This window comes from Ursus arctos, unplaced genomic scaffold (assembly GCF_023065955.2).
Source record: "Ursus arctos isolate Adak ecotype North America unplaced genomic scaffold, UrsArc2.0 scaffold_14, whole genome shotgun sequence".
NCBI classification, from domain to species: Eukaryota; Metazoa; Chordata; class Mammalia; order Carnivora; family Ursidae; genus Ursus; species Ursus arctos.
The window spans coordinates 20,480,954-20,499,628 of record NW_026622808.1 but is presented as its reverse complement, the minus strand read 5'-3'; the positions used below and the strand labels follow the sequence as shown (position 1 = coordinate 20,499,628).

Genomic DNA, 18,675 nt, shown 5'->3' with positions numbered 1-18,675 from the left:
ACGGGACTGTGTGACCGACACACCGACAGCCCGCACCAGAAGGACAGACTCCACGCATGGCGCGTGACAGGAGCAGGGTAGAGAAAGGCTCAGATATCCATGCGCCTCACCCTTTTCTTATCTTCTTTTTCTCCTACCTCTTCTCCTTCTTCGGAGGACTCGAGCCGGCGCACACACCAGTTAGGAGCCCAGCGCCCCTCCTGGCCCCCTGCCCTCACCCCAGCCCGTCCAGGCCTCCCCGCCTCTGTACGCCGGCGCTCCAGGCGCAGGCCCCTCCCACCACACGTCCCCCTCCTCGTGGTGCCGGTCCCCGCCCCACACGCCTCTCCTGGGGGTCCCCGGCCTAACGCAGCGGCACACGGAGGTGCCCGGGGTCGAAGGGGCGGTAGGAGGGGATCTGACCCCTTCTCGCCTTTCCCCCTCTGGCCTCTCAAGCGCTGGCTGTGCTCACAGGTGGACATGCCCCACGTAGAATGCAAGGACCAGGAGCCACAGCTGCTGGGGGAGAGCAAGGAGCGGCAGCAGGGCGAGGAGAGCCGCGAAGATGAAGCTGGTCGGGGGTCAGCTAGGTGAGGAAGCACCCTGCGCGACGGGTCCACACAGACCCTTGGGTCCTTCTCGTTCACCCGGTTCTTCCACGAGACTCTGCCAGTGTCTGTTCTGGGTGCATTTGTTCCGCGTACTGGTTGGGCATCTGCCATGTACAGATGGGGGGACACAGCAGTGAGCTGACACTCTAGAGGAGGAGACAGACTGTGAACTTGGGCATATATAGTAGTCAGGAGATGCTAATGCTGGGGGGGGGAGGGGGTTGGAATAGGGAGAGAGTGCCAGTTTAGATCAGAGGGTTAGGGATGCCTTCGTGGAGGAGGTGACAAGTGAACCATGAGGGTAGGCGGAACTATGCTCTAGACAGAGGAACAGCACCTGCAAAGTCTGGGAGGAGGACTGTGCGGAAGAGCCAAAGAGGGTGACAGTAAGAGATACAGTCAGACAGGTAATGGGACATTGGGTGTTAATTACCCATGGAAAGGTCTGGAATAGAGCAACATGGCAAGGACTGTTGTTAATAAAGTTTTATTGGAATGTAGCCACACTTGTCTATGGCTGCTTCTGCAGAGTCAAGTGTTTGCAGCTGAGACTACAGAACCTACAAAGCTGAAAAGATTTGCTATCTGGCCCTTTATAGAAGTTTGAAGTCCTCTGGACTAAGGTATTAAAAGCCTCCCTCTGGCTTCCATGTAGAGAATAGATTGTCGAGGGCAGGGATCGAAGCTGGGAACCAGTGAGGAGACAATTGGAATCATCTAGGTGTAAGATGACTCCAACTTGGCCCATGGTAGAGATGATGATAAGCTGGATTCTGGATATATTTAAGAAGGTAGAACTGACAGAAATTGCTAATGGATTAGTTGTTGGAGTTGAAAGAGCAGCCTCAAGGATGACAAAGTTTTTGTCTTGCAGATTTATTTATTCACCAAATATTTCTTGAGAGTCTGCTTTGGCCAGACACTGATGCGGAGCATGCAGCAGTGAACAAATCAGAACTTCTGATCTCTTGGAGCTTTCTGTCACTTAGCAGTACGCACTTAAGGTTCTTCTATATCTTTTCATGGCTTGATAGCTCATTTCTTTTTAGTGCTGAATATTATTCCATTGTCTGGATGTCCCACAGTTTGTTTATCCATTCATCTACTGGAGGACATCTTGGTTGCTTCTGGGTTTTGGCAATTCTGAATAAAGCTGCTGTAAACATGTGCAGGTCTTTGTGTGGACTTAAGTTTTCAGTTCCTTTGGGTAAATACCAAGGAGCACCATGGTTTGATCATATGATAAGAATATATTTAGTTTCGTAAGAAACTGCCAAACTGTCTTCCAAAGTGGTTGTGCCACTTTACATTCCTGTCATCACTGAAGGAGAGTTCCTGTGGCTTCACATCCTCATCAGCACTTGATGTTGTCAGTGTTTTGGATTTTAACCATTTTAATAAGTGTGTAGTAGTATCTCGTTGTGTTAATTTGCAGTTTCCTGACGTGATATGAAGTTACACATCTTTTCATATGCTTATTTATCATCCGTATGTCTTTTTTGGGGAGGTGTCCAGATTTTTTGCACCTTCTTTAATCAGGTTGTTTGTATCCTTATTGTTTCTAAGCGTTCTTTGTATATTTTAGGTACTTGTCCTTTATCAGGCATGTGTTTCACAAAGATTTCCTCCCAGTTTGTGGTTTATTTTCATTCTGTTAACAGTGTCTTTTGCAGAGCAGAAGTTTTTAATTTTAATAAAGTCCAACTTACCGATTTTTCTGTTGCTATTATATCTAAGACGGTCCTCTAGATTTTTTCCTATGATATCTTCCAGGAGTTTGATATCTTTGTGTTTGACATTTAGGTCTGTGCTACATTTTGAGTTAGTTTGTGTGAAAGTATGAGGTCTGTGTCTCATTTTTTTGCCCGCTGCTGTCCAGTTATTTCAGCACCATTTGTTGAAAAGACTCCTTTCTCCATTGAATTTTCTTTGCTCTTATGTCAAAGATCGGTTGACTATATATGCGTGGGTCTATTTATGAGCTCCCTATTCTGTTCCATTGATCTATTGTCTGTTCCTGTACCAGTACCACACTATCTGGATCACTGCAGCTTTATAGTAAGTCTTGAGATCAAGGAGCATCAGTCCTCCAACTTTGTTCTTCTACTTCAACATTGTGTTGGCTATTCTGGGTCTATTGCCAAGCTGATTTTCTTTAAAAAAGAGAAATAGACAATCATAATAACAATAAGATAATGTGATTTCAACTGGTGGCAAGTGCTGTGAAGAAACAAAACAGAGTAAGGAGCAACTAGAGTGATAGGGAGTTTAGAGTAGTTAGAGAAGAGCTCTAAGGAGGTTACGTGACAAGGAGCAGCCAGGAGGCCTCAGGGGGTCCAGATATGCCAGGCAGAGTAGAAGTCTCTGAGGTATGTATAAGCTTGGTGTTCTCACAAAACAGTCATAAGGTCAGCATATCAGCATTGTGATTGGCAGCAGGGGGATACCCTGAGTCCACCAGACAGATGCACTTATACCATCCCGGTGCTTCCATCTGACTGAGAGGCAGATACTGAACAAGTACTGACACAGAAGAGATTGGGGTGCTGGGAAAACGTTTCCCCTGGGGGCAGCCAGCCCCGAATGGGGAGCCAGAGACAGCACCCTTGAAGAAGCAATGCTGAATCAAACGGTAAGGGAAAATGGGTGTTGAGTGGCCATGGGGGTGGGGGTAGGGGCTTAGAAGAGTTTATGCAAAGGCCCTGTGGCTCAGGGAGCTGAAGGCAGGCTGGTGTGGCTGGGTATGGTTGTGAGTGCAAGAGGAGCACTAGACGGCTTGGCAGAGGCCAGGTCACAGGGCCTTTTGTCAGCTACGGACTCTTTTGGTAATAGCTTGAGATATAATTCACGTACTATACAATTCACCAACCTAAAACGTACAGTTCAGCTGTTCTTAGTACATTCACAGAGCTGTGCAGGCATTACCATAGTCAACTTTATAACATTTTCATTGCCCCAAAAAGAAACCTTGCACTCCTAACCATCATCCCCCAGTTTCTGCATCTTCCCCAGCCCCTGGTAACCACTACTTTCTGTCTCTATGGATTTGCTTCTGCTGCACATTTCATATAAGCAGAATCATACACTTATGTGGTCCTTTGTGACTGGTTTCTTTTACTAAGCATAATGTCTTCAGGGTTTATCCACGTTGTAACATATGTCAGAACTCCATTTCTCTATATGGCTGGATGATATTCTATATTATGGACTCACTATGTTTTACTTGTCCATTCATTGGCTGATGGACATTTGAGTTGTTTCTGCTTTTTGGTTCTTGTGAGTAATGCTGCTGTGAATATCCATGTACGAATTTTGGTGTGGACGTACATTTTCATTTCTCTTGGGTAGATACCTAGGAGAGGAATCACTGTGTCAGAGATGTGCCATGTTCTGGTTCCTGTTTTTAAAAGACACTGGCTTCTTTGTGGAGAACGGGTGGGAGGGGGATGAGTGGACATGGGGAGATCAGGTGGGAGGCTCCTGTGTGGGTAGGGTCTAGTGGGGCAGATGGAGAGAAACTCTTACGGGGGTGGGGCATCATTTAGTGAGGCATGAGGAAGGGGATGAGCCGAGGATCTCTCCCGGCTAGTGTGCTATCAAATAGTGAAAAGGCCAGTGTGTCAGGCATTGTGATTGGCAGCACGGATACCCCTGCTGTGTTGCGCTGGAGCCGGCTCCTCCCAGCTCACAAGAGCCATTTCTACACATCTCTTCCCAATATAGCATTTAGCCATTTTATGTTGGTAGCTTGAAATTGGCTATAGTGGGAGTCTGCACCATGGAAATTGGCAAACACTACAAATCACCTTTTTTCTCCCCCACGGAGAGCCACTTGCTAAATATTTACTAGCACACCACGTTCTCCCCACTTTGGCCTGGTTTCCAGCAGGTAATGGTTTCCGTGGCAGAGGCAAGAACATGAGTTCCATCTTGCCCTTATTGAGCTTGAGGTGACTGGGGACATGAGCATGAACACATCCAGCATACAGTTGGACTTGCTGACCTGGAACTCAGGGTGGGACAAGGGGCTGGAGATGGCACCGTGGGAGTCACTGCTGCAGTGGCAGCTGCAGGGTGAATGAGCTCACCTGGGGAAGGAGTGAGACAAGGCCAGGCTCAGGACAGGGCCTTGAGGACTCTAGGTATAAAGCCAGCTTCCCCTTATCTCCAGATTCCTCAGTTCTAAAGCAGGTTACAAGGTGGAGTGGTTTCTAGCTGCGTATTACCAATTGGAGACCAGAGAAAAGACTGCAGTTGTTTGTTTGATAACCTCCTCCTGCAAATAGGGTGTTTAGACCTGGATCTATCTAAATGGCAAAGAGACATAGACAATTGCATATCAAAGACTCTTCAAGTAGTTCCACTAAATATTTGGGCCGAAAAAACAGATGGATTAGAACCAGCGCAAGGGCCAATTAATAGGTCCAGCAGCAGACACTCAGCGACATGATTAAAATGTGAACACATTTTGGGAAAGAAAAGCAGAGGGTGAGGAGCGGGCTCAGTAGCTTTGATTCAGACCTTCCCCCTTCCTGGCTGTACTTCAGCAAAACCTCATTTCGCCCAAGCACCAGAGATTCTGTTGTGTTCCTCCTTGAATGTTTGATTAGCTTGTCTCCCCTCCTGGGACTGCCGCCTGCGGTGGTCATAAGTGGCTGGCGGATTGTTTACTTGTATATCTGTTAGAGGCCACGGAGGGAGGGCCCCACCAGCGGGCGGCTCTGGCTCATACGCCTGCCAATCACAGCTTTACCTGGAGCGAACAGATGGTCTCTTCACTTAGACCCATTTCCTCACCGTTCCCGGGCCCCCTGCCAGCATGGACCCTGCTAGAAGAAAACTATGTCCTAATCCTCGCAGCCGAATTAGGGACTCCTTAGAAGGACAGACCACAACAGATGAGTGTGGTTAAGTGTTCACAGCCCCCACCCCAAATCCCCCCTGGCCAACCCCTCCGTGGGGCCATGCACACTCGAGCCTGCTTTGTTGGGCCTACTTCCATTCGCTGGCCTCCATCCAGGGTTGGGCAACAGAAGCAGGCCTGGGAATGGGGGGAACCAGTGAAGAGGACATCGTGCATTTTGTTTATTAAAGTTAATTGGTGAATGCAGGCCCAGGGAAGCCTATGATTCATTAGCATCCTGATGAATATGCAGCTGCTGAGTATTAAGAAAAATGAAATGGAAAGAAAGAAATTCCCAAAGGAGAGGTTGGAAAAAATCAAGAAGCTCTCTGCAGACATCTGATGCAGGCCTTTGTCCCACAACAAAATTTGAATGAGATGAATTCAAGTGATTTTTCACCATTTGCATAGCTGCCATGAAAACCATTCCAGCCTCATCCCTGGAGCGAGAAAGGACTTTGAACTGTTAGCAACGCAAGCAGGTTGTGAGCAATTGCATAAAAAAGAAGCACCTGTTTTTATCATTGGTTTTAATTTCAGATCCTTACACTGTTGGGACAAGGCAACTGTGGGTACAAGGAGGTTTGTGGGTGGGAATGTTACACATGGCTCTGGAAGAAGTTCATGCCTTTAGGTATTCAGTGAATATTCGTGCTGCCTTTGGGATGCATAGATTGCCGTCCCCATCCTGAGCATGCATGGTGTCCTGGAAGGAACCAATGTATGTAAACCGTGGCAGTGTTGTGATTAGTAAGCTGAGGTGCTGTGGGGGTGCACTAGCAGAAACTCTGAATGATGAAGTTGCAGGAAGGGAAAGTCATTTCAGGCAAAGGCTGATGGGTTTGGTGAAGTTGTGGAAGGTTCCAAATTGCTGGGAGTGGAGGGTGGAAAGGGAAGGTGGCAGCCAGGGCCATGGAAGGCCTTGTGTGCTGTGTGAGGAATTTACTTGCTCCTATGGCAGGTGGGTGCTCTCAGGCTGTCAGGCAGGTAGGACATCAGATTGCAGTTTCGAACGTCCCTAGAGACCGGGTGAGAAATGATAGATGTGGAGTTGCAAATGATGAGGTAGAGAGGAGATGATAGGTTTGGGAGACATTAAGGGGGTGGAAGGGAGGATTTTCCGACAGGATGTGGAAGACAGAAGCTGGACTCTAGGCTGACTTAAGTTTCTGGCATGGGAACCAGGTGGCTTTTGGTGTCATTCACAGAAGGGGAAGGAGGAAGGCGATGTTGGTATGCAAATTTGGAGTTTGAGATGCCTCTGCGACAGCCAAGTGGAGAGGGCCTGGTGGTAGTCAGATACATTGTTGGGAGCTCAGGAGACAGGTATGAGCAGAGGATGAACCTGGGTGTTGTGGAAGGTGGGTGGTAATGAAAGCCCTTGCTAGTCATTCATTCACTTATTCCACGCCCCTTTATTACTCCTATCGTGAGGCATAGGTATTATGAACATGAAAATGAGTGACACATGGCCCAGTCCTCCCAGAGACTACACGGTGCTGCTGAGGGGCAGGCACTGACACTGTAAGTGCTCTGTGCACGTAACTCAGCCAGGGAAGACTCTAGAAGAGGCAGGATATAGGCAAAAGGACTCCCAGGGCATTCTGGCTACAAAGGTGCCTTTGGGGGATGACAGGTTGCACATTGTGAGGTCGTGGGTGGGGGTTAACAGGAAAGGCCAGCAGGGAGGAGGTTTGGGGGTCCTAGCTTCAGAGCAAGGGTGTGAACGATGGTGTGAAGAGAAGAGAGCGAGGCCAGCAACAGAGACTGGGGACACCACGGGTTGGGAATGGCAGGGAAGGGTGGTCAGTAGCACCAGCTGCAGCCAGTAGGTCAAGGGAATTATGGTCTGAAATATCTCCCAGATGCAACTGGGGACCTTGGCAGGAGAGACGCTTCATTTGAGAACTGGGAACCAGTGTGCTGAGAAGAGGGTGAGAGGTGAGAAAATGTGCTCAGAAAGTGCCGGCAGCTCTTTCTAGAACAGCTACATGGCTGTGAAGGGGAGGAAAGAGGGAGGTGACTGGCTGAGGGATACCTGGTGTTTGAGGGGAGGGGTGTGTATGTGTGCTGTTTTAAAACTAAAACTGGGGATAACACGTCCTGGAATGGGCCAGCCCAAGGGAGAGGTCAAAGGTGTAAGAAGAGGGTGAGATGTGAGGGGAATGGGATTGGAAGCCCCACAGAGGCATGGAACCCTTCTCCTGCCTGCCAAATGGGGAGTTTAGAAAGAGGAAGGGTGGTTGTGGATCCATTTATGGTGGGGGCAGTGGAAGGAGTTATTGGCCTGCACTGTTTCTGTATCTGCTCAGGGTGGGGGGGGCAGGTGTGCGGTCAGGAATACAATTATGTAGGTTTGGAATCAGAGGGAGGTGACCAGAGCACAGACAGAATGCCCAGTGACCTTGAGGATCCCCCAGAGGCTAGAGAGCTAGACTCTGCAGTGACCCTGTTCACAGGATCATTATTTCCTCCAGTGTCATTCAAGTTTCTACGTTTGAGAAAAGATACAACACTTGGTTATAGAAAGCCAGGGTGGGGTTTTGGTGTGGGTTTGACACAGGGGTGAAGGGAAGAGGGGCTGATGCCCCCAGATGAAGACTGTAGTGATAGAGCCCCTGGTTTAGGGGGCGCCTGGGTGGCTCAGTCGTTAAGCGTCTGCCTTCGGCTGAGGGTGTGATCCTGGCGTTCTGGGATCGAGCCCCATGTCAGGCTCCTCCGCTGGGAGCCTGCTTCTTCCTCTTCCACTCCCCCTGCTTGTGTTCCCTCTCTCACTGGCTGTCTCTCTCTGTCAAATAAATAAATAAAATCTTAAAAAAAAAAAAAAGAGCCTCTAGTTTAGGCTGAACAGGAGGGCAGTCAGTGCTTGAGGTCTCAAGGAAGTCAAACACCGGGTTTTCTTGAAACCCATGTCCACAATTCCATTATCATCATGCAAAGCATGGCTGTCTTTTTAAGAACCATCCACTTTGTTTTATTTTCCCATGCATCCAAATGGTATAAAAGTCTGAATGTTAAACTGTCAGTGTATGGGGTGGGGGGTGAGGTCTGGCTCAGTCAGTAGAGCATGGGACTCTTGGTCTTGGGGTGGTGAGTTCGAGCCCCACGTCAGGTGTAGAGATTACTTAAAAATAAAATGTGTGTCCCAGGTCTGAATTAATCTCCTTCTGCCTCACTTCCCTGTAGGAAAGGAGTAATCGCAGGCTAAGGAGCCATAATCTCCTTAGTGAACCTCTGTCCTGCAGTACAATGTCTTTTTACAAGAATGCTCAGAAAGGCTTTAGTTCATCTATTGTTTTCTAGCTGATGTAAGTCTTTGCTATGGATTATCTGCCTCAGAGACACACTTTCCCGTCTTGATAAATGCACTGACCACATACATGTGTCTTGCCTTGGAGGCTGATGAACTTGCATGCTTTGTATGAGGCCAGAGGAGGGCGGAATAGATCAGATGGAAGGCGTCCTTCATTCATTCAACAAACAATGGAAGATTTACTATGTGGTGAGTGCTGGGAATTCGAAGATAAACAGGACACAGCCTTCTGGGGAGACAGGGATGTAAGCTGTGACAAGCATATGTAGTGATGGAGACAGGCACAGGGTCATGGACAGCTTCTCAAAGGAGGCACTGGTGTGGGCTAGGTCTCACAAGTCAGAGAGCAAGCACAAAGCCACAGAGGCAAGAAGCGATCTGGCAAGGAGTGTTCAAGGACCAGGGCACAGCTGAAATCTTGGGCCTGAGAACTTTCATGCAGGCAAGAGCTCTGGCTACCCAGGCTCTTGTGCTCAGGGATTTTACTGTGTTTGTATCCCGAGCCAAAAGGAAGAGCTTAGGCAGTCAGGAAACCACCAAGAAAAATAGTTTTATGGAGAAAGCATCCAAAAATCAAGATGTAATTTTCTAAGTAATCGGTGCCTGGCTTGTGGTCTTGGCCAACTTTATGGCTGCTTGTGAACTGTTGTATTCAGGAACTGCTCTGTTGGTACCTCTGAGTCTCAGCCATTAAGAGCTGGAAGGACCTCAGACGGCAAAGAAACTGAGGACCCAGGGGCAGCAGGACATGGGCTGTGGAATCAGGCCAGCTGGGTGCCACACCCAGCTCTACCACACACTGACCCTGGGAGAGTGACATACCAATTCTGCGTCCTCAGCTACGAGGTAGGTAAAGATGATGAGTGGACCAACCCCAAAGCATGGTCAAGCGGATGCAGCAAGACAAGGTGTGCAGCTTAGCACGGTGCCTGATAGATGGCAAGTGCTTACAGATGAGATAAAGCAGAGATACAGAACAAAAAAACAAAACAAAACAAAAGAAGAAGAAGGAAGGAAGGAAATGTATCTTAAACATTTTATCTTAATTTGAAACACCAAGGAGTCTGCTAATCAGATTGCAACATTTTTTTGCATAAACTTCATTCATAATGCATTACAATTTTCACTTCTTTGTTTTTAAATATTTTATTTATTTAAAGTAGGCTCTACACCTAACATGGGGCTTGAACTCAAGACCCCAAGATCAAGAGTCGCATGTTCTACCAACTGAGCCAAACAGGCACCCCTCCATTTCTGTGTTTTCAAACCAAAGTGAAAAGTCATAGGTCTTGACAAAGCAATCTATACGCGGAATCCTTCTAGATGTTTACAGTCTTTGCCCCAATCTATAGTTGTTGATATACTATGAATAGTATTACTGACACTCATTTCAAAGCAGTAAGTTGGTGTAATAAAATAATAATGGGCTTTGGAGTTCAGCAGATCCCACTGTTCTGGAACTTTAGGTGGGTTTTGTTTGCACCTCTGGGTCTGTTTCCTCAGTTATAAAATGGAGATGCTGTCCCTGCCTCCTCAGGGCAGTGTGTGAATGAAATAAACAAGTGTCACCCACAGGAGACACACAACACTGGTTCCCCTCCCACCATGGAGCTAATTCAGATCAGCACTCTTGGGAGAGTTTGGTGTTGACCTCAGTTTCCTGTACTTTCAGAAGTCAGGTTTCTAGCCCCTCTATCGCCACCTCCAGTGCCAACCGCCAGCTGATGATGCTAGAAGGGAAGTCAGGATCCTACTTTTCCTCTCTGGACTCAAGCATCGACATCCTGAAGAAGAGAGCCCAGGAGCTGATTGAAAACATCAATGAGAGCAGACAGAAGGACCACGCACTCATGACCAACTTCAGGGACAGCCTCAAGATCAAGGTGACAGATTCTCCCACACACTGCAGAGCCCCAGTGGGCAAGGGGAAGGAGTCCTTCTGTAAAGGGTGGAAGGGGAGGGAATGAGCTGCTGCTGAATGTCTTTTAGGTTCTAGGCCTGATGCTAAGCAAGCTGCAAATAGTACCTCATTTCCCCCTTACAACAGTCCTGCCAAGAGATTAGACCTGTTTTATAGATGGTAAAGTAAGGTTGGAAATAATTTGTCCAAATTAAAGAGCCAGGATGAGGAACAAAGGTCCATCTGCACCCGCAGCCCACCCTCTTATTCATGCCAGGGCTAATGGCCATGGGAGTAGGGGCTGAGGCAAAGCCTGCATTGTCACACCCCTTTATCCTCCAGAAGTTGAATGGTTTCTGGGGTGCCTGGCTGGCTCAGCCAGTACAGCAGGCAACTCTTGATCTCAGTGTTGTAAGTTCAAGCCTCACATGGCGGTGTAGAGATTACTTAAAAACAAAAACCTTTAAAAAAAAACAAAGAAAGTGGAATGGTTTGTGATGGGAGGGTAGGGTTCCCTTGACATGGCTGGGCCTTAGGTGTCTAACAAAACCTGATCTTATGTTCAGGTCCGACATTAATGATTGTCCCGGATGCTTCTTCAGAATGCATAATGAATTGTTTGAGTGGAACAGCTTGTTGGTCACATATGGGACACATGTCATGCATCTCTCAATGACAGGCTGACTTTTTTCCTTTCTCCCTCCTCCCATCCCCACCAGTACACACCCTGGTACATCAGAGAAAACGCAGAAAGTAGAGAGAGTATAACAGCAGAAAAAATAGGCACGGTGCTAAGTGCCTATGATCTCACTACCCAGAGGCTACTTTGTCACATATTTTCTTCCAGTTTCCACTGCATATTTTCTTCCTAACCTGTCTATATACATAATTTTGCATCTTCCTTTTAAAAAAAATTCAGTATATAGGCAATTTCACTTTCAGTCATTGGAATTGTTTTTACCATTTTATAAGATAAATTGCAGAAATCTTCGTGAGCCACTTAAAACAAATGTCTTGTGAGGCCTCTTGTTTGATTTCCTAAAAACATGCTTTATTCTCTAAAAGGTTTCAGACCTGACAGAGAAGCTAGAGGAGAGGATGTATCAGATTTATAATCATCATAACAAGATCATTCAGGACAAACTCCAAGAGTTCACCCAGAAAATGGCGAAGATCAGCCATTTGGAAACAGAGCTCAAGCAAGTGTGCCACACCGTGGAGACAGTGTACAAAGACCTGTGCATCCAGCCTGAGGTATGACTAAACGCACGCATGTGGGCACCACCTGAGGAAGGCTAAGATGAAAGTAAATGTCAACACAAACCAAGGATTTCAGCACCGTGCCCAGCCCTAAACCCCACAGGGGCCACTATCACTGCAAACCCCTTGATGCTCTTGCCATCTCACCTGTGGCCCCAGGCTCCCTCTGAGGTGGTGTATCTGAGCTGAGAAGCTAGACGGTTGTTATTTCCCACCACTGTGTGCTCAGCTCTGTGGTGACAGAAAGGACAGAGGTCCCTCTGTCTACAGCCTTGAGCCCTGGTCAGTCCAAAAAGGGTTATTACAGCAGAGCCCAAGACTCTGACACAGGCCAGACCACTTGAGGGGGAAATCCCCGCCACACCGAATCACCTCACAGTCCCCACATTTTCCTGTGGCTGAAATGACTTCTTGGGTGGTTACAATTAAATGTGGCCCAACACCCAGCGAGGGGTTAGACATGCAGACTTTATTCTCTCTTTCGCTCTCATTCTCCATCAACATCCAGCATAAGGCACTTACCCTCAAGATGGGAGGGTCAGAGGGCACACAGTGAACTTTTGGTGTGTGGGGGATTTGCTCAGTCAGACACCAGAGGTTGCTTCCATGTCACTCTCCTTCCCTCTGCCTGCTCCCCTGTCAAGAGAAGCTTCTGTTCCAAGATAAGTGGAATCCATTCCCGTCCATGGTTAAAAGTGGGTTGAGAAACTTGGTACAGAGAGTCCCATCTTCTTTTTAAGGAACACATTTGAATGACTTCAAAGGGAAAATTTTGATAATTAAGAATCAGTGTCTCTCACTTCCCACTATAAAAATTGGCTCCATCTGCCACCTCCCTGAGTAAGCTCAGAGCACAGCATTTCCCTGGGAAGGAACTTGAGACCATCTGGGCTCCCGGGTGAAGTATGTTCACTTGCTGGCCGTGAACGCCTGGATCCCTGTGATTGCCCTTCCAAGGATCAGAGCATGAATGTCATGAGTGCCTGGACAAGATAAATACAGAGTCAGTTTGGAGTCTGAACAGCTCACGACTTCCCTTTAAAGTCAGTCTTCATGTCCCTCCTCCCCCTAGGCTACTACTTCGGAAGAAGAACAGGCCTACAGAGATGGCGAATGCTGAGAGCTACCGGGAGAGTCCCCTCTTAGTGAAAGCCACCAAGAGAAGGCTCAGAGGCCACCATTTGGGCCATGCCAAGAAAATTGTTTTTCACAGTTCTGTAATGCATCCTGGCAAAAAAAAAAAAAAAAAAAAAAAAAAAAAACAGAGAACAAACAAACAAAAAAAACCCCTGGAGTCCTTGTGCTAGACCCAAAACTTCAAGTCCAGCCCTGGCCACGGGCCCGGCTCTAGTGCTCCCCACACTTGGCAGATGCACCCCACCCAACCCTGCACAGTTGGTTAAACGTTTGATTTTTCAACCCATTCATGCTTCTTTCCCACAGAGGCTGAGAAAGCTGATGAGCTCTGTGGAGATATGTCAGGCCCTTTCTTACCTACAGAAGCGATGGGAAAGCAAACATCAGATAAATTGCTTGTCCCAGCTGATCTCCCCCATCCTAAAGCCGCCACCCCACATCCCACATCCCATGCTCTCAGGTCTGGGTTACATTTTACAGCCCTCAGTGCTCTCCTTTGCTCTTCCTCAACTTCACAGCGTGGAAGAGATTACTGCCTCCCTTTTATGGAGTGAAATGATTATATTTACTACCCAAAGTGCAAATCTGACCCCATCCCTCTCCTGCATGAAACTCCCTGAAGGCCTCCCTCTGCTTGGCCTCAGGAACATTCCCACACCGGTAGGATCCCCCTAACTCCAACCCTCCCTCTTGCTGTTTCTGGAATGTCCCATCCAGAACAGCGCACAGAAGCTATTTCACTGTCTCTGCCCAGGGAGCTACACTTCCCTTCAGGCCTAACGTGGTCCCACATTCTCCCCAAGATGACCACTTGTACCCCTTTACATCACTTCCTATTTCTGCCTGGCTCACACAAGACTGTACTTTTTGTTTGTTTTTAATTTTTAACGATCTTTCCATGTCTGTCTTCCCGCGAGGAAAGGGGTGCTGGGCCCCATGCAAGTTACAAGCAGTCACCAGGTGCAGACAGCACAGCCTGACAATGATTTATCTTTTTCCTCTTAACATAAAATGGCGTGGTAATTCCTGTGTGTAGCTGCACTTTTGCTCCCTGGCATCCACCAGCTCACTAGGCATTGTGCCCCACTCTGGGGACGCCCGAGGATGTTATAAAGCAATCTGGGGAGCACCCCTCCTCCTGAGCACCATGGGGGAAAGGGCTGAGAGCATTTCACTTCCACAGTCCCTGTGTGGAAGATGAAGAACACGGGTGGGACTTGTCCCAGGTCACACTGCTAGTGATGACAGCTGGGAGCAGGACTCAGGCCTGCTGTCTCCACCCTTCTCTAGACTGTGACACTCTTCCCCACCCCGAGACCCAGCCCCTACCTTCATAGGTATTCACAGCCTCCAGGTTCATGGCATGCCGGATCACATGGTACTCATCAGAAATCCCATTCCCCCCCAGTATGTCTCGGGCCTGGCGGGCGATATCCAGGGCCTTCCCACAGTTATTCCTCTTCAGCAGGGAGACCATTTCCGGAGTGGCCCTATGAGTGGCACAGACGTCACAAGTATGGGATCACAAAGAACTGACCCCAGGCATCCCTAAGCCCTGGGCAAATCCAGCCGGGGGAGAAGACTCCCCAAGTTATAGTCACAGCAGCAGACACTGAGCTCCCAGTGAGGGATAAGCAGGCAGTCCTGTCCCATCAAGGTCAAGAGGAAAAGAAGGGACAGGCCCCCAGGGGCCACCAGGCACAAAAGACCTTTCTCCCCGGGGCCAGCCACCACCACGTCCAAGAGGTGCACAGGGTTCCCCCCCTCCTTGCTGCCTACCCCCTGCTGCCCCAACACACAGCCCCTACTTGTCTTGATCCTTCAAGCGGCCAAGCTGCAGGCAGGCGTGAAGGCCCAGCGTGATCTCAGTGAGCATGTCTGCCAGCTTCTTCTGAATCAGCTGGTTCCTGGCCAATGGGGCGCCAAACTGGATCCTAAGCGAGCAAGTTCAGGGTAAGTGTGGACATGTTCACTCCCCACTCCAGGAAGCCTTCCCAGGCTGCCTCGGCCCTCACTGAGTTCACCCTGGCCCTGTCACCGCTCAGTGTCACCAATGTCACTGAGCAGTCAGCCCCTCACTGCTCAGGACTTCCCAGGTCATTTCACCGAGTGGGGGATTTAAGTTTGGCAGGCAGGGGATGAGGTATCACTGGTAGGGTAGAGGATGGAGCCCGTGCCCCCCCCACGCCCCCAGATCTCACAGCAGCCCCACGCACCTATCCAGGGTGTACTGCCGGGCCGTGTGCAAACAGAATTCAGCGGCTCCGAGCACACCCCAGGCGATGCCAAACCGGGCATTGTTCAGGCAGCCGAAGGGCCCCTGTAGGGTTGAGAGAGAGGCCTCAGCCCCACCCAGGAGCTGAGAGGCCCCGTGCAGAACTAACTTACATAGGGGGGAGCCCCCTTCCCAGACGTGCAGTCACTATAAACAGAAGGATTCAGGGCAGCCATTTCAATCACACACGGTCCTGGCACCAAAGCTCATGCACACACAGTTCTACCCGGCCCAGGACCTGGGCTGGATGCTCAGATCTGGGGGATGACGTAAGGAGACAGAAAAGATGCACATGTATCAAAGGATTAAACCGGTTCAGGCCCGTATGTGTCCTCGGCAGAGCCAGTATAAGCAAAATGGTCACCCCAAAGGGGCAATTTCCAAACATCAGTGAGCCAGGCAGAAGCTCTCAGAATCACTCGTATGTGGGCTCCACAAGCACAGGGACTGTGTCTGGTCCCCAGCTGGGTCCCCAACATGGGGCCTGCCCAAGGAAGATGAACCAGCATGTGACTTGATACCAGTTCCCAAGGTGGCCGCTGCTCACCGCCAGACCAGATACATCAGGCAGCACGTTCTCCTCCGGCACCTCCACGCTGTCCATGACGATCATGCCTGTGGACGAGGCCCGCAGGGAGAACTTGCCCTCAATCTTGGGGGCTGAGAGGCCCCGCATCCCCTTCTCCAGCAGGAAGCCCCGAATGCAACTGTCTTCACACCGAGCCCATACTACAAACAGGTCGGCCACAGGTGAATTGGTGATCCTGGGGGAGGGACAGGCAGTGAGGGTCTGGTCACCTCCCTCCTGCCCCTGCCCACCTATCTGAGCCACTCAGGCCCCTTACCAGGTCTTGGTCCCATTGAGGGTATAGCTCCTGTTGGATGGGTTGTGGCGGGCTCTGGTCTCCATGCTGCCAGGGTCACTCCCATGGTTGGGCTCTGTGAGCCCAAAGCAGCCCAGGAGCTCCCCCTTGGCTGCAGGCACAAGACACGTTCACAAGTCTGCCTGTCCCCCACTCAACTCCTCAAATGAAAACTGTCAGCCTTCCCATCAAGCCAGGCCAAAGGCAGACCCAACTCTGCCCCCATGGCACTCTCAGGTGGTGTGGGGACAGCCCCCCTCCCCAGGCCCCAGTAACAATGCCATGACGGGGAGTGGCCCCACAGGAGTCAGGAAAGAGATAATCTGTCTTGAAGGCAGTGCAAAGGAGTTAAGCAGGAGGAGGAAGCGTGGAGAAGAGTGGTCCCAAGCGGGGGTACAGATGTGCAAAGCACAGTGGTACATTTGGAGAATTCCAAGTAGCTGAGTCTGGCTGAGGAGGAGCAGTTGAGAGAATGGCCAGAGATGAGGTGGGATGGTCAGCAGAGGCCTGCCTCCTCATGAGGGGCCTTGTGGACCCAGTCAGGAAATTAAGACTTTAAACTCTGGGCTGGGATGGAGGAACACAGAAAATCAGGAGGGAGATGAAGGTATGAAGTGGGCAGAGTCAAGAGAGACCTAGGAGGGGACAGTCAGAATCAGATGTACGGGTGAGGCCCACGGTCTGGCAGGGGATCTGGGTGGCCATTGGGGCCATCCCTGAGGTAGGGACAGAAGGCAGGCTCTGGGGACAGTCCCATTCCTAAGTTCCAGATCACTGAGACGGTCTTCCTTCCATAGGCTCCGCAGGCAACTGCTCACCCAGCCGGGGCAGGTACTTCTGCTGCTGCTCCTTGCTGCCATAGGCGTAGATGGGGTGCATGACAAGGGAAGACTGGACACTCATTGCTGACCTGTAGCCACTATCCACCCGCTCCAGCTCTCGGGCTAGGAGCCCATAGGCCACAGATGAGACTCCAGCACAGCCATACCCTGGTTGGGGGGAGGGAAGATAGGGCAATGGGACCAAAGTCCTGCCCAGCTGGGATTCCTGGGGCCCAAGAGACAGAGCTACGTAGGGGCACCCAAGGAGGGGCACCAAGCTGGCCCTAGTTTGAAGGTTTATTCATTTTCCCTCACATCCTCAGATAGAGGGATAACAGCCTCAATTTACAGACTGGGAAACTCAGGCTCAGGGATAAGAAGGGACTTTCCAGGACACAGTGGGGGCTGCAGAGTGTGGAGATGAATCTGTCCCTACCTTTGATGGTGGGGCCCAGCACACCAAGTTCCCCCATCTCTGAGATGATCTCCCGGTGAAAAACTGCAAAAGACGTATGCCCAAACTCAGGCCCAGCCCTAGCCCACTGGAGTCCCCATCCCAGGGACAGAGGGGGCCAGGGATCCAGCTAAAGCAGGCAGAGCAGGTGTGCATAGTGGAGGGTGCCCACCCGCCCGCCTGAGCACCTTCATTGCGATTGGCCAGCAGGATTCGGGGCATGAGGCGCTCCTGGCAATAGGTGTGGAAGGTGTTCCTGATGAGGATCTCATCCGCTGTCAGCTGCTCCTCCAGCACCAGCGGGTCCCTCCAGTCAAATTCAGGACGCGAGGCTGGGACAGGGAGCAGAGAGTGGGTGGGGGCTTGACTCGGCCCAGGCCACCCGACCACCGCAACCTCCTCTTCTGCAATCCTCAGCCCCACTCCTCCACTCCCAACTGGTTCTTGGTGGATTGGGGCAGTAAAGAGCACTGGCAAGACAGCATTTCTCCGGGAAACTCACTGCCTCTGGCCCTGGCCACGCCCTGCCTTTCCTCCAGGGCAGCCCTCGGATTCTGGAACAGAGCCCACCCTGGGCAGACAATTGGACAAGGGCCACAGACGCCTGGCTCAAGGAGGGGTCCTTACACTTAGTCGCTCGGTTCTGTGTCTTCCCTCCCTTTTCTGCAAACACAGGACGGAAAAGTCACTCCGGAAAAGTCCCCCAAGCCTCTAGTTCCACCCTCCCGACCCTGCCCCCGACCCGGCACTGACCAGTCTGCGCCGCCGCCGAGCCCCACCCTCGTAGGAAGTTCAGGCCTGGTCCACGGCTCAGCAGCCGCTCGGAGACCCTTCTCAGGGCCATTTGGGCAGCAGGCCGTCAAGAGGAGCAACCACGGCCAACCTGGAGCAGCAGAGGCGTCAGAGCCGAGTGGCTCCCACCAGCAGGCCCGGCCCCTGGCGCCCCACTCGCCCCTCTCGTCGGCCCTTACCTGGCGCCTCCCGACCGTACAGTCCGCTGTAAGACTGGCAAAATCTTTTGACCTCCGGAGGGGGTGGGAGGGGCGGATGCCGAATGGGGCTTCTCATTGGTGTGTGCTAGGACGCGGCTCCTCCATGGCTCCTCCTTTTAAAAGGGCTACGGCAGCTTTGCCCGCGGGGGCCCAGGCCAAGGCATGTT

General features: G+C 50.5%; 2 protein-coding genes across 3 annotated transcripts; one reads left to right on the top strand and one right to left on the bottom strand.

Annotated features, from left to right (window-relative positions):
- Positions 1-459: 459 nt before the first annotated feature.
- SYCE2 (synaptonemal complex central element protein 2) lies at positions 460-11,966 on the top strand. The gene is made up of 3 exons (XM_057311992.1): positions 460-569; positions 10,479-10,689; positions 11,772-11,966. Exons 1-3 carry the CDS (start codon positions 460-462, stop codon positions 11,964-11,966), a joined length of 516 nt encoding a protein of 171 aa, XP_057167975.1.
- GCDH (glutaryl-CoA dehydrogenase) lies at positions 11,736-18,675 on the bottom strand. Of its 2 annotated transcripts, XM_026488134.4 has the most exons (12): positions 18,488-18,675; positions 18,270-18,399; positions 18,144-18,179; positions 17,705-17,848; positions 17,499-17,561; positions 17,060-17,230; positions 16,224-16,353; positions 15,926-16,142; positions 15,320-15,423; positions 14,912-15,037; positions 14,433-14,593; positions 11,736-12,949 (listed from the first exon to the last, which is right to left on the bottom strand). In XM_026488134.4, the coding sequence occupies exons 2-12, from the start codon at positions 18,358-18,360 to the stop codon at positions 12,876-12,878; spliced, it is 1,317 nt and encodes a 438-aa protein (XP_026343919.1). In that variant the 5' UTR covers positions 18,361-18,399; positions 18,488-18,675; the 3' UTR covers positions 11,736-12,875. The 2 variants fall into 2 exon arrangements, with proteins under 2 accessions (XP_026343919.1, XP_026343920.1); XM_026488135.4 differs by lacking the exon at positions 18,144-18,179 and having other exon boundaries at positions 18,488-18,589.

What these genes read in the sequence shown, in the direction of transcription:
- SYCE2 (XM_057311992.1), top strand. Translation starts at nt 460, where the DNA reads ATGCCCCACGTAGAATGCAAGGACCAGGAGCCACAGCTGCTGGGGGAG. An exon ending in GCTGGTCGGGGGTCAGCTAG is followed by an intron (nt 570 to 10,478) that starts GTGAGGAAGCAC and finishes CTGTACTTTCAG; the next exon opens with AAGTCAGGTTTCTAGCCCCT. An exon ending in GGGACAGCCTCAAGATCAAG is followed by an intron (nt 10,690 to 11,771) that starts GTGACAGATTCT and finishes ATTCTCTAAAAG; the next exon opens with GTTTCAGACCTGACAGAGAA.
- GCDH (XM_026488134.4), bottom strand. Translation starts at nt 18,360, where the DNA reads ATGGCCCTGAGAAGGGTCTCCGAGCGGCTGCTGAGCCGTGGACCAGGC. An exon ending in GCTGGCCAATCGCAATGAAG is followed by an intron (nt 17,562 to 17,704) that starts GTGCTCAGGCGG and finishes CGTCTTTTGCAG; the next exon opens with TTTTTCACCGGGAGATCATC. An exon ending in GCTGGGCCCCACCATCAAAG is followed by an intron (nt 17,231 to 17,498) that starts GTAGGGACAGAT and finishes CCCCCCAACCAG; the next exon opens with GGTATGGCTGTGCTGGAGTC.